The sequence below is a fragment of the Pristis pectinata genome, chromosome 34 (assembly GCF_009764475.1).
Source record: "Pristis pectinata isolate sPriPec2 chromosome 34, sPriPec2.1.pri, whole genome shotgun sequence".
Classification (NCBI taxonomy): domain Eukaryota; kingdom Metazoa; phylum Chordata; class Chondrichthyes; order Rhinopristiformes; family Pristidae; genus Pristis; species Pristis pectinata.
The window spans coordinates 11,343,073-11,358,314 of NC_067438.1; the positions used below are offsets into that span (position 1 = coordinate 11,343,073).

Here is a 15,242-nt window from a genome sequence, read left to right on the forward strand (position 1 = left end):
TCCTCATTGAGGGGTCAGCGGTGGAAAGGGTGAGCAGCTTTAAGTTCCTGGGTGTCAACATCTCTGAGGATCTGTCCTGGGCCCAACACATTGCTGCAATCATGAAGAAGGCATGCCAGCAGCTCTACTTTGTTAGGAGATTGAGGAAGTTTGGTATGCCACCAAAGACTCTTGCAAATTTCTATAGATGTACGGTTGAGAGCATTCTGATTGGTTGCATCACAGCCTGGTATGGAGGCTCCAATGCGCAGGATCGCAAGAGGCTGCAGAAGGTTGTAGACTCAGCCAGCTCCATCACAGGCACAACCTTCCCCACCATCAATCATATGTTCATTTTTTGCACTATTTAGTAATTTATCGATTTTCATGTATTTGCACTGTACTGCTGCCCCAAAACAACAAATTTCACGTCATATAAGACAGTGATAATAAACCTGATTCTGAAATTCTGAATTCTGACATGGCAGAAGCCAGCTGACCAATTGACTGCAATCCAAGATATTTCATGCATGAAACCTCTCCCACTTAATCTTGCAAGACCCCTCTTATATTTTCTTCTATGAGTTAAGCCTCACCATGACGATAAGGCAGGGGGTCCACAACTCAGACCATGATCAGAGGATGGGTTTGTGCTGATACTTTGAAAATGCAATGAAAATAGAAAGATTGGGAATAATTTAAAAACGTAAGAGCCAAGTTCATCAAATAATCCTTTCAATTTGGTACTTTACTTACCTGATGATCCTCTGCAGTATTTCGCTTTTCTGTTTGTTCCTGAGCTTGTTTACAACCTGAGGAGAAAAACTCTTGTTAATCTTCCTGTGGCAATGATCAATTGTTTTCTCACAGGTTATAACGTTATTTTAAATGCTTCCTTGTTAAAATAAATATACATCAAGGACAGTTTTGGAACAGTGTGGGTGCAGAACTGTACATTCTTCAATCCTATTCATGTTAGCTACCATTGAATCGCACAGTTGAAGGCAGCAGAATGCCACACGTACACAACTCCTGGCTGTTCTCTGCAGTATTCCAATGATGAGGTGGGATTTCTTCTTTTGATCTTTTACAACATCAAACATGTACTGTTTGGTAAATGTTGTCTTTGCTGAAGTCAACCTGTTTAAATGTAATCAAGAGATGGGGAGTACTACCTGAAATAGTTTAGGGTTGATCGAACCCGAGTGGTCACGGATGGAAAAAAGTCTGAGGATACAACATTCTGGTCATTTTATTCAGTGGGGTGGCTCAGCATAACAGGGGCCCTTGAAGACACAATTTCATAACATATTTCAAAATGGTAGAGGTGCCCAATACCTACCTTGCATTGGTTACCATAGCAGAGGATGGAGGTAAAATACCAGAGATAAAAGGAAAATAAAAAAATAAACCAGCTGCAATATAAGCTTGAGACAAATTGCTGGTCAAAGTAAATGAAACTACAGACAAATAAATCCCTAGAACCATTCTTCAGTGTTAAAAAAATGGAAGAGGAAATTGTGGATCTACTTGTCACAATCAATCATCATGTGGGATTTACCTGTTTGGATTTGAAAATTATCAACTGAAATGTTAGCTGTATTGAAAATTGAAATGCTGGAAACACTCAGCAGGTCAGACAGCATCTGTAGAGGAAGAAACCCAGTTTGTGTTTTAAGCTTATAACTTTTGATCAGACCTTAAATACAATGCTTTTTCTCTCTGCACAGATGGTGCCTGATATGAGCAACATTTCCAGAGTTTTTTTTATCTTATTTCAGATTTCCATCATCTGCAGTATTTTGCTTTTGTGACCATTTTGTGAAGACTAAATTTAGAACAGCGTGACTTGTGGGGAGAAGACGTGCAGGAAAGCAAGTGCCAGGTTCTTCAGTAGCATGACTTGTAAACTGTTAAAAGGGTGGTGGTTTCTTTGTTGTCAGACACTCAACTGGACAAAAAGAACAAGTGAACAACTTCCAGACAGCATTTTATTTCAGAACCTTAATGCAATTCACATTCAGAAATGCTACCACACTAACTGAAATATAATTCACTTTACATTAGCCACTTACTCCTGAGGTTATTCTTTCCTGGTCATCAACCAGTTCTTTATTTGGGATAAATTAATTTTCTCTCATGGAATAGATATTCGTGAAAGAAAGTTAATCTTATCCCACATAAGGACCTGGATGGTTACTAGTAAAGATTACCAGTAGGAGCAAGTGACTAAGTGCAATCTGGAGAGGAAGTAAGGAAGAAAAAATACTGCAGGAACTTTAAAGGAAATGAAGAGTAATTATTGTCAAGTATACTTTTCACAGGAGTTTTTAATTCGTAAACCAGTGAATATTTTTTAAATCTATAGGAAGTTTTGGTAGATTAAAAACCCACACTGACATTGAGGCTTTAAAAAATGAATTCACGCAAATTATGCAGTTAGACTCACAAAAAGACCAGTCATAGTTTACTGTAATATTGACATTACTTGATAGCTGCCGGAACATATACTCAGCTGGTAATAAGCATTAGGATTTGTATGCCTAAGAATTATCAATACAGTAAATTACCAGTAATCATTCCAAAAATACGCTGGAGACTTTGCTGGTGCCGGACTGGCAGAATTTACGGACTATGAGATGTTATTTCCATTACTGCCCCAATGGACTTTTAATTTACATTTTATTTAAGATGTTACCTGGTAGTAAAATAAGATTACCAGTGAACCCAGTGAGATTCAAGGGGGCATGTGAATTAGAACCAGGTGAGTGAAGTGCCAAACCGTCGGGATTTCTAAATATTCAGACAGTGGATTATCAAAGTCTTACTGCTTTTGTCAAATCTGACCTTCCCTGCAATTAATAGGTGCGTCTATCACAAAACCTAAAATATAATTCATTTTAACCTAGTTACTTGTTCCTAAGTTTATTCCTTACTGGTAATTATCCAGTTCATTTGGGATAAGATCAATTATAATGAATAAATACAATGAGTGAAGCAGTAGCTCCTTAATCATCTTCCACCATGTGTACAAAAACATTTTTACATTGACAACCTTTTTACATTATTTAGTCATACAGCAGGCAAAGATGCCCTTTGGCCCACTGAGTCCATGCCAACCATCAAGCACCCATTTGCACTAATCCCACGCTAACCTCATTTTATTCTCCACACTTGGGCAATATACAGCGGACAATTAACCTACCAATTTGCATGTCTTTGGGATATGGGAGGAAACCCATGCGGTCACAGGGAGAACATGCAAACTCCACACAGACAGCATGGGGGTGGGGGGAGATTGGAGGTCAGGACTGAACTGTGGATTGAGACACAAGCTCTACTAGCTGCACTACTGTATCACCCCACACATGCATAGGAAGTATGTATGTATAAAACGTTGTACAAATATAGAGGCAGAAGGTTGCCTGAAACTACGTCACAAAATAACAGCTTACCTCTTCTCATCTTCACAGTAAGAAGCAAGAAAATAGCAATAACAGCAATGCCAACAGGTGGAAGGATGAATTCAAGTCTTGAGTGGGAACCTATGCACAAGAATCGAAGAACATGAGAAATATGACTGAACCTGGTCATTCGGCCCCTCAAGCCTGATCCACCATTTTACAGCCACTTGCCTATCCAATGTCCATGTACTTTGATTCCCTAGATTCTAAAAATCTGTCAATCTCAGTCTTGAAAATGCTCAATAGTTCACAGCTCATCTGGGTGGAAAAATCCAAAGAATCATAATGTTATCAAAGGAAAGAAAAGTACACGTTATCAGCAGTGATGTGGCTAAGTGAAAGTCTTTTAAAGGGCCGTAGCCCTAACATGAAGTAGCATTGGAAAGTGGCAGAGGTGTGCAAAATTCATGTGGCAATTGTTAGGAGCCACACAAGATGCTGCTTAAAGAAGCACTGGGCACTGCAAATGATCCCAAACCACATCCGAGCATGAATAGGTTCTGGTGAGCAATGCAGTGAGGATTTGGGCTCCTACTTGGAGTGATTCAAATGTGTATTTCTGATCAATGCTCCAACACCAAGAGTTTTGCTAAACTAGAGATTGTCATAAATTGTAAATTGATTTTAGGGGAAAAGTATTGATTTAATTTGTGACAGTTTAGAATGAGACAAGAGAAGTTTTTCTGCATAGTAATAAGTTGAAGGATTTTTTTTCTTTTTAGTCAGACCCTCTTTAAAAAGCTTGCTCCCAAGTCCACAAGATTTGTCAAGCTCCATCCCTACTATCTCTTTTTTAAAATTCCTATTGTACGAGAATATGAAATCAGTTTTTCTTCAGTTATATTCAGAACTTGGAAAAGGTACCAGAGGAAGGAAAAAAACTTAAGTTAATGTCCTTTTGTACCACATGCACTCTCTCTCTCTCTCTCTCTCTCTCTCTCTCTCTCTCTCTCTCTCTCTCTCTCTCTCTCTCTCTCTCTCTCTCTCTCTCTCTCTCTCTCTCTCTCTCTCTCTCTCTCTTCCTTTTGCTTTTCTTTTGTTTTTTTCTTGTATCTTAGTTCAGATTATAGATGAATTTGGAAGAAATTGTGACAAATAAAAATTCAGTGCATCCATATGAAATTCTGGTTATTGTTATGAATAGTTTGAGTCTTAGTTTCAGATGCCGGAGTGTCATATATTTAAAGTTGTAAGTTTGACTGTCTTAAGTGTTTAATGGTTGAAATTGGAATTTTAGGAGATGCTGCTGGTTGCTTTATCATTTTACGTCCTCGAACTTTGGGGGGGTTTGGAAACATCCCTTCAAAAACAACATTGTCAAACAAAAGCCTGAAAGCACGTACCACCAGGCTCAGGGACAGCTTCTATCCCATTGTTATAAGACTCTTGCAGAGTCCCCTAGTATGATAAAATGACCTTACAGTCTACCTCGTTATGGCCTTGCACCTTATTGTAGCCCGCACTGCACTTTCTCTGTAACTGTGACACTATATTCTGCATTCTGTTATTGTTTTCCTTTGTACTACCTCAATGCACTAATGTGATGAAATGATCTGTATGGATGGCTTGCAAAACAAAGATCTTCATTGTACCTCAGTACATGTGACAATAATAAACCAATTTACCAAACAGGTTAAAAGCAACTAGAGTTTAATGTAAAATGCTGACTTCCACAAAGAGATTTTGTTTTAAGTTAATAATAATTCCTTGTGTTCCACTTCCAAAGGATAAATTAGGTGTAAATTTGAAGGGGTACAAAGATTGTGAAAAAATGTATAAAATAAATGGAGTAAAAGGCAGAAGCATTTTCATGATCTTTCAACATGGCTCTGACAATAGTTTGCAATATTATTTAATGCACTGGAGAGTGCCTACTCAGGGTGCTTTTTTCCAGGGAAGTCTTACAGAGCCACAGAAATTGAAGGGAGTCACACACGTTACATACATTAAACCAACCACAGTCATCAAGGATGGAAACAGAGCGAAATGAGCTTTAAGAAATCTTGCTTAAAAATGTTGCACAAACCCACTGCATTCAGTGGGTTAACATGCTTTAGATGAGTTTAATTGCTATATAATTGACACAAAATATATCACCTTATGATAAGACAACTAAGGGAGTTTTTTGATGATCTCAACTTTCTCTTTTAGTGGGGAGAAATAAATGTTTCCACGGATCATAGAAAATGCCAAAGGGATGAACTGTTGTTTTTGCCCCAAATCATTTCCTCCACACTGACATAAAATGATGCAATTACTTCTGATAATATTTAATAAACCTGTAATGAAATTAACCTTTTCTAATGGCAGCACTTTTGCATTCCCTACTTCACCACAAAATGCTTGTTTAACCAATGTTCACTCATGTCCAATATTATTACATTAATAATTTTCAAGTAACTTGTTCCTCCGTGGAAACAGAAAGAAAGTTTGATAATTTCACACTTCTGGCTTTTAAGCAGAACCACAAGAAGGTTTGTTCTTTACTTATAAACAGGTGGAAATGGCTTTTTTTTTGTAGCCCATTAATATTGACAGGGTGATTAGATATTTGGCAGTTTTCACAAAAGAGTAAGGGAATTTCATTCACAGAGATTAAATGTTACAGCCTGATGATTTGGCTTAAAGACTTTGCCTTTCAGCGACTGGTATTCAGGCCACTCGGGGTTGTTTGTAATTTTCTGAAGCAGGAGAAATTTACCTGATGATTAAACCTATGGGTTCAACTACATCATGCAGGAACGCTTTAAGTAGGAAACTAAAAGTGAACTTTGTAAGTGACAAAACTCAACAGTCCAATGGTGTAAGAATTAGGATACTTTTGAACTAGTAGAATTGATTCTGGCATAAAATATCCGGTTATTTCTGGGAGATAAAAGTTCTAAAATTACAATACAAAATGTGTTGATAATTTAAGCTATATCAGAATATATGATCCACGGTTTAAAGGTATTATGAAAATTATTTGAAGACACTATTGTTTTGAGTCATAAAGTTTTTCCCAAAGTTGATTATGATGAAATAATAATTTCAATATAATTGAGGATGTAACATACTTTTGAACAAGATATCTATGAAAAACAAAGAAGAATTTAGCCGTTTTCTTGTTGGTAGCCTGTACTAATTATTACAATAATTTCATCGGCTACAGCTTCTCTTGTATTTGATTTCTATATCCTAGTTCACCCACACATCTGATTAATTAATTATACTGCTGTTAATGCAGTGGAAATCTTAACTTTTGCATTTGCTTTAAGTTCTAAACTACTTTAAAGTAAACATTAAAATTCATTTTAAGATAAATTTACATGTGTCAGCGCATGTAATTCACTGAGTATAATCAGCGCATAGTAAGGTCTGTAACCAGTTTTGTTGTTATGATCTTAGTTCCAGAGAAAATAACGGAATTAGCAGCAATAAACCTGAAGATTATTTGCACAATAACAAATGAGAACACAATTACCAACCAAGCTTAAGACAGTGAGACACAGAGAGCAGAGCAGAGATCTTTTCCTCTGGTAAATTTCCATGTCAGCATTTATAATGGAAGCTATTCACATAATCCTGTTATGCTTGAGGCATTCCCATGGCAACCCCCTCCCCACCCGATATTTTAACAGAACATGAAGTTGTCAAGGTGAGATAGGTGGCTGTACTTTATTTTTCCACTGAAGCCCACTCTAAAAGTCCTTAAAGCATTTCATACTTTTTCTCTGCAACATCCCTACCCCATCTCTATTGCTGGCATTAATCATTGTGTAAAATAAGTGCTCACAGACAAAAGTTTACCTTCCACTAGATTGTAGCTATGCTGTCTCACCTTTCATTTAATATGCATAAATCAATAATTATGTTAAAGTGGAGTGTTGGATGTATATTAATAACCTAGATGATCATAAAAGGCATAATTTAATAGTCTGTAGTTGGCATATGACACTGAAATGTGGTGAAGAATGAGGAGGGCAGTATCAGGATAAACCAATGGCAAAAACATGACAGAAGGGATTTTAACAGAGAGAAATATGAAGAATAAGGAAGGGCAATAGGAAGTAAATATGTTGAAGGATCAGAAAGAATTAAGGCAGAAGAAATTAAGAAGTTTGCAAAATTCCATACAATATGTTTGCTCTTTTACAAGACACTAAAGCAAGGAATTTCTGCCAAAGTTTATGTGTACTGGCTAGCTCCCAGCTAGATTATTAATAGTCATATGTAACACAGCATATAAACAAACCATATGCCCTCTGTGTCCATGCTGCCCATGAAGTACCGATCTATACTACTCTCATTTTCCAGCACTCAGCTGGTTGCCTTCTATGCCATTGCATTTCAAGTGTTCATCGAAATGCTACGAGATTCTCTGCCTCCACCACCCACTCAGTCAGTGTGTTCCAGTTTTCAACCAGGCTCTGGTTGAAAAAATTCTTCTTAACCACCACCCCCCCCCCCAAATGACCATATATCCATGTTCTTCAGATTAAGACACTGCTAAAAGGAAAAGATCTCACTGTATATCCTATCTGCAATTTTGTATACCTCAATTAGGTTTCGCCCACTCCACCCCTTCCCCACTCCAAAGAAATATAAGCCCAGTCTCTCCTCATAACAGAAATTCTCCACTCAGGCAACATCTGATGAACCTCCTCTGTATCTTCTCCAATACAATCATGTCTTTCTTGTATTGTGGTGACCAGAATTGTGCACAGTATCCAGCTGTGGGCTTACTAATGTTTCATATAGTTGTGCCATAACCTTCCTGCTCTTATAGTCAGTACTCAGCTAATGAAGGCAAGTAACCTACATGCCTTCTTCACCACCTTTTCCTCCCAAAGTTCCTCTGTTCCTCAATACTAGAGTACTAGCATTACGTAAATCCGAGCCTTATTGGTCCTCCTCAAATGTATCACCTCACATTTTTCATGATTAAATTCCATCTGCTCTTGGTCTATCCATGTTACAAACTTATCAATATCAAAAACTACTTTCCTCACTATTATGTCCAGGTCTGGGTACAAGATTCTGGGAAGGATGTCAAAGCCTTGAGGAGATGCAGAGATTTTCCCAAATAATGCCAGAATAAGAAGCATCAATTATGAGGAGGTCTTTTCTCAATTTCTCCTTTTCCCTATTATGTTTAGATTACCTATCAATATTTCAGAGTATTAACACTGTGACTTGGAGGGCTCTGAACATCCAGTGCTGAGCATATTCAAGATTGAGATCCATAAGTTTTGGATATTAAGAGACCCAACGGATATGAAATTTGTGCGAGAAAGTGATGTTGAGATAATAGACCAGGCATGATCATTGAATAGCCAAGCAGGCACAAGAGGCTGAATGGACGACCACTACGTGTATATTTGTTTCTTATGTGGAAGTTTCTAACGATTGAATAAAACCATTACACAGTCTGGGAAAGTACCAACCTATTTTATGGCCCATGTCGGTTCTATTGGTGGTGCCAGGTGTATCCCTGGTGCTGGGCTGCACCGTCAAGTTCAAACTGCCCTTTTCCATTCCCGTCGAGTGGCCAATGGATAATTCATAAACCCCGCTGTCGCTGATCTGCAAATCTCTCAGCAGTAAGGATGCATTTTCCAGAAAAAACACAGCCCGATGTTTATAGTGATCGGGAATAGGGATGGTTTGGTGACATCCATCAAAGTTGCCGCTTCTGTCCGAGGGGCATCGAAAATCCGCAATTCTAGACCCGGCTTTGGTCCATGTGATCCGCAGGTACCCGTGTGAATCTGAGTCGGTGTAAGATGCCGGCAGGAGCACGGACTGTCCGACGGTTCCAGTCAGGCGGTCCCGAGCCACTCTCAGCGTTGCAGCGGCTAAGGGAGAAGATAGTAATTGTCTCAATATTAGGTAACACTATCTGAATAACACTAATTGTTTAGGTTGCAAGGTATAACCGAATGAAAAAGGATATTCTCCATGCTTTACATATTTCATCACGACACGGCGCTGGTCGTTTAGGTTCAGTGCTGGGAAAGTTCTGCTCTCCGGGGCACCGAGTCTGCGACAGTCCGTAACATTTCATGTTAACATTTCACTGGTATCCGTGGAAAGACAAACTCAAACGGTGATAGATACTCCTTATTTTATATTAGTTCTGCCCAGGAATAACTCTGGACAGTTTTCATTCAATAAATTGTGATTCCGTTTGGATTGAAGCAGAACAGGACAGTTGAGCCATCCTGCCGGTACCGGCTCTTTGACTGACCTTTCTGGTCAGGATTACCGGCCCCTTCTCCCCACAGCCATGTAATTATGTTACTTTCTCAAATCCAATGTCCAGGTAAAAAAAGTCAACTATTCAATATGCGGGGTGTACATCATTTTTATGGATGCAACCCAACATCTGACACAGTCGGATGGACTATCCCAGATAAATCCCCCAACGTACCCGAAGAAACGGTAATGCATATAAATCTAATTGTTAATCGTGGAAACTCTCACCATTAACAGCAAAGAGATAAGTGAAAAGACAGATGCAGCACACTCCCAAAGCCTCTTTAAACATTTTCTGCAGGTTCTGTTCAACAGTTGAAACTAGTTGAGTTTATGCAATAAACGTTCAGCCGCTGTCAGCGGAGAAACAGCTACAGTGATAATCAACCAATCTTGGGTAAGAAAGCCGTTGAAGTTCCGGCCTCAGCAAACCAACATTTGGCCCTTGATTCATGAATGGGTATTGTTTCAAACCATGGCTTGTCCCGCACAAAGCCATGCTGACTGTCCCTAATCAGCCATGTTCTTCCAGGTACACGTAAATCCAATCCCAAAGTATCCTCTCCAATAGCCTCTGTCCCAGGCTAACTGGCCTAAAAATTTCCTGGATTATCCCTATTTCCCTTCTTGAACAAAGGAAAAGCATTGGCTACTCTCAGTCCTCTGGGACCTCACTTGTTGCCAATGAGGATACAAAGATCTCTGTCAAGGACCTAGCAATCTCCTCTTTCAGTAACCTGGGATAAATCCCTTCAGGCCTTGGGGATTTATACACTTGATGCTCTTTATAAGATCCAGCACCACCTCCTTCTTAATCTCAAAATGTCCTCGTACATTTGCATGCCCCACACTCATCTCACTCTCCTCCAAGTCCTTCTTCTTGGTGAATGCTGTGCAAAGTACTCAGTTTGTACCTCATCCACGTCCACTGACTCCAACCATAAATTCCCTCCTTTATCCTTGAGTGGTCCTACCCTCTCCCTAGTTATCCCCTTGTTTTTAATGCAAGTATAAAATGCTTTGGGATTCTCTTTAATCCTATTTGCCAATGACATTTCATAGCCCCTTTTGGCCTTCCTAATCCCCTGCTAGAGTCCTTTCCTGCTATCTTTATATTCCCCCAAGGCCCCTGTCTGATTTTAGCTTCCTAAACCTTACATATGTTTCCTTTTACTTTTTGACTAAATCCACAACCTCTCTCATCATCCAAGGTTCCCTCTCCTTGCCATCCTTGACCTTCCTCCTTACCTGAGTATGCCTGTCCTGAGCTCTGATCACCTGGTCTTTAAACATCTCCCACATGTCAGATGTGGACTTGCCCAATAACGACTGCTCCCAGTTAACTGTTCCTAGCTCCTGTCTAATAATGTCATAATTTGTCCTCCCCAATTTAATACTTTCCCACTTATCCTTATTCATAACTTTCTTAAAACTTATGGAGTTGTGATCACTGTTCCCAAGAAGTTCTCTTACAAAAGGCCGGTCATCTGGTCAGGCTCATTGCCCAAACTAAGCCCAGTATGGTCCCTCCTCTAGTTGGACTATCCACGTAGTGCTTCAAGAAACCCTCTTGAATGCACTGAAAAATGCACTGTCTAAGCCTCTTGCACCAAGGAAGTCCCCATTAATATCGGGGAAGTTCAAATCACCCACTGCAACCCTGTTGCTTTTAGATCTTTCCATAATCTGTCTACATATCAGTTCTTCTATCTCCTGCTGGCTATTGGGAGGCCTATAGTCACCTTTCTTGTTTTTGAGCTCTACCCATTTTGCCTCAGTGGTTGAGCCCTCCAGCATGTCCTCTCTGAGAGCAGCTGTGAGATTCTCCCTGATTAGTAACTCCCCCACCTCTTTTACTTCCCTACGTTGTCTGAAACCAATGAACATTGAGCTCCCAGTCCTGTCCCCCTTGCAACCATGTCTCTGTAATGGCCACAACATCATAATTCCATGTACTGATCTGGGCTCTTTTCATCTGCCTTACCTACACTTTGCACTAAAATAAATACACTTCAGCCCATCAGTCCCACCCTGTTCATTAACCTGTCCCAACATGTCCTTCCTTTCAGACTTACTTGTCATAAACTTCTCCTCAACTCCCCCACTTGCTGCCTTGTTGTTCTGGTTCCCACCCTCCTACCACTCTAATTTAAACCCTCCTGAGTAGCACTAGTGAACCTCCCTGTGAGGATATTGCTTCCCCTCCAGTTCAGGTGCAACTCATCGCTCCTGTACACATCACACCTGGCCTGGAGAGAGCCCAATGGATCCATATATCTGAAGCCCTCCCTCCCGCACGACCTCCTTAGCCACATGTTGAACTGCACTATGTATCTATTTCTCACCTCACTAGTACCTCGCACATGTTGCAAAATGTGATTACAACACTGAGTCCTAACTTTCTAAGCTTTCTAACTTTCTACCTAGCCCCCCCTAAAACCACTTTGCAGGACCTCATCACCCTTCCTGCCTATGTCATTGGTACCAATCTGGACCACAACCAGTGACTGCTCACCCTCCCTTCTCAGAGTCTCCTGTACCTGCTCAGAGACATCATTGACTCTGGCACCAGGGAGGCAATACACCATCCTGGAGTCTCATTTGCAGTCATAGAAATGCCCATCTGTGTATTTATGTCTATCTATCTACCCCCAACAGTATTCAAAGAGATATACCTGTTGCTGAGGGGAATGGCCACAGTGAACCCTGCACTGTCTGGCTACTCCCTTTACTTTTCCTGGTGATCACCCAACAGCCTACAGACTGCTCTTTAAGTGTGACCACCTCGTGAAATCTATTCTCTATGATGCTCTCAGCATCCCAGATGATCTTGAGTGCATCCAACTCCAGCTCCAGTTCCTTGATGAAGACAGCCAGGAGCTGTAGCTGGGCACATTTCCCACAAGTGTAGTCATCAGGGACACTGGACGTTTCTCTGATCTCCCACATTCTGCAGGAGGAGCATGCCACTGCCCTAACTGCAATCCTGACTACACTGCTGAAATATTAAGGATGAAAAGACTTTACCTGTTCTTACCTGTACCCCTCCTCTGCCTCCTCGCCGAAGCCTCTCAAGCCAAAGCCTCAGCACTTACCCTCAAACACAGCACATATTCCTCACACACAGCCACTTCCAAAAATGGCCATTTTAGCCGTTTACACCATTTCCATGTGCTCCCGGATTGCCTATCAGAATTGCCTAAAGATAAAAGTCCACATTAATTGTAATTAAAGCACCATTTGCCTTTGGATGGCTAACATTTTCCTGACTGAAGACCCTTAGTGGGTGAACACCATAGCTGTATGTGGGAGTTGTCAGCAGAGTGAGGTTGGTCTCCGTTGAGACCAATGGGCAGTGATCAGATTCAAGTCGCATTGGCAGTTCTGAGTTTCCAAAGCAGATGATCTCATAATTTGCTGAACTATACTCCATTTGTCAACTTCTTGCCCATTCACTCAACCAGTCTATATCCTTTTGCAATCTCCTCACAGTTTGCTGACCCACCTCTGCTTGCATCATCATCAAAGCTGGTTACAGTACATTCAGTACTTCAACCAAGTCTCTAATAGAGATTATAAATAGCTGAGGCCCTAGTACTGATCCCTGTGGTATCCCTCTGGTTTCTGACTGCCATTCTAAAAATGACAGGGTTTTCCTAGCTCCTTGTCTTCTGATTGCTACCCAATCCCTAATCCATGCCACTATATTAGACTCAACCCCAGTATGCTTGAGAGCAGTTTTGCATTGCAGAAAAATAACATTTCAACAAAGTGACCTTCAACCCCATCTGTTCTATAAAACAGCAAACTCTAAATGTTATCCCTTTAACTGTAAAACAATGATCAACTCCATATTGCCAATCTGACACCATCGGCCAAAGTTAAAATTAACCTCGCACACTAAGGTGTGTATAGAGTCAGATTTGGCCTAAGCTCCCAAGGCATTTATTTTTATTTGCACCATAAACAGGCTGGAGCAGTGTCAGCATAACCCCTCTTTGCAATGCTGGACTTTTAGTGTACTCAGTGTAGTGGAGTGTAACTTCATTGATTTAATTTTATTTTGAAAGGCCAGATAGCTGTCCAGTGCAGTTAATCAACACACTTCCTTTTTATGCCAAGGTATCGCTGAGGATGGAGGGATCATACCCTACTTTCTGTACCATCACAAATCCCCAATATGAAATGGACCATCTGAGTACAGATCCTCGTGAACCAATGGGGGTAGTACAAAACCACTCCTAATTCAACACCAATTAGACTGTTGGTAGTCTCTCCTACAGCTATCTTCTGAGATTGGCCTGAGCTTGTGTGAGTAAGGAAAACTAGTTAAGGCTCAACTCAGAACTCTTTTCAAAGTTTCATTACTTGTTACTATCATGATCTTGTTACTGTGGTGATTTTGTCATATAGCAGGGGTCCAACATATGAACAAATACTTCAGGATTTCCTTTTGTTAATGTGTGCAGCAAATTGTCAGAATGTCCTCAATGTCAGAATATGTGAGGCATTGCCCTATAGGTAAAGGCACCACCCATTGGGTGAAGTTACCAACCAACAGGGAAAGGTTCCATCCATTGGGTAAAGGTACCGGACAGTAGATAGAGACACCAATCATTGAGTAACCATAGAACCATACAGCACAAAACAGGTCCTTTGGCCCACCATGTTGTGCCGTCCATCAAACCACCCTCACACTACCTAACCCCTTCCTCCCGCATATCCCTCCATCTCACATTCCTCCATATGCCTATCCAACAAGCTCTTGAACCTGTCCAATGTATCTGCCTCCACCACCACCCCAGACAGTGCATTCCATGCACCAACCACTCTCTGGGTGAAAAACCTCCCTCTGACATCTCCCCTGAACCTCCCACACATAACCTTAAAGCCATGACCTCTTGTCTTGAGCATTGATGCCCTGGCAAGGAGGCGCTGACTGTCTACTCTATCTATTCCTCTCAATATTTTATATACCTCTATCATGTCTCCTCTCATCCTCCTCCTTTCCAGTGAAAAAAGCCCTAGCACCTTAAGCCTCTCCTCATATTCAATACTCTCTAATTCAGGCAGCATCCTGGTAAATCTCCTCTGCACCCTCTCCAACGCCGCCACATCCTTCCTATAATGAGGCGACCAGAACTGAACACAGTACTCTAAGAGTAGCCTAACTAGAGTTTTGTAAAGCTGCATCATCACCTCGCGGCTCTTAAACAATCCCGCGACTTATGAAAGCCAACATCCCATTGGCCTTCTTAACTGCTCTTTCCACCTGTGAGGCAACTTTCAATGAACTGTGAATATGAACCCCCAGATCCCTCTGCTCCTCCACACTGCCAAGTACCTTGCCATTCACCCAGTACTCTGCCCTGGAGTTTGTCCTTCCAAAGTGTACCACCTCACACTTCTCCGAATTGAACTCCATCTGCCACTTGTCAGCCCAGCTCTGCATCCTATTAATATCCCTCTGTAAGCTCCGACAGCCCTCCACACTATCCACAACACCGCCGATCTTAGTGTCATCCGCAAACTTACTAACCCAGCCCTCCACCCCCTCATCTA

General features: G+C 40.9%; 1 protein-coding gene across 1 annotated transcript in view; it reads right to left on the minus strand.

Moving 5' to 3' along the window:
• Nucleotides 1-10,982, minus strand: part of LOC127585951 (uncharacterized) — a 29,012-nt gene extending 18,030 nt beyond the window's left edge. The window contains exons 1-5 of the mRNA XM_052043707.1: nucleotides 10,929-10,982; nucleotides 9,909-9,984; nucleotides 8,870-9,280; nucleotides 3,435-3,524; nucleotides 736-791 (exon numbers count right to left, since the gene is read on the minus strand). Coding sequence (XP_051899667.1) covers nucleotides 736-791; nucleotides 3,435-3,524; nucleotides 8,870-9,280; nucleotides 9,909-9,984; nucleotides 10,929-10,982 — 687 coding nt within the window. The remainder of the gene's footprint in view (nucleotides 1-735; nucleotides 792-3,434; nucleotides 3,525-8,869; nucleotides 9,281-9,908; nucleotides 9,985-10,928) is intronic.
• Between the last annotated feature and the right edge of the window lie 4,260 nt (nucleotides 10,983-15,242).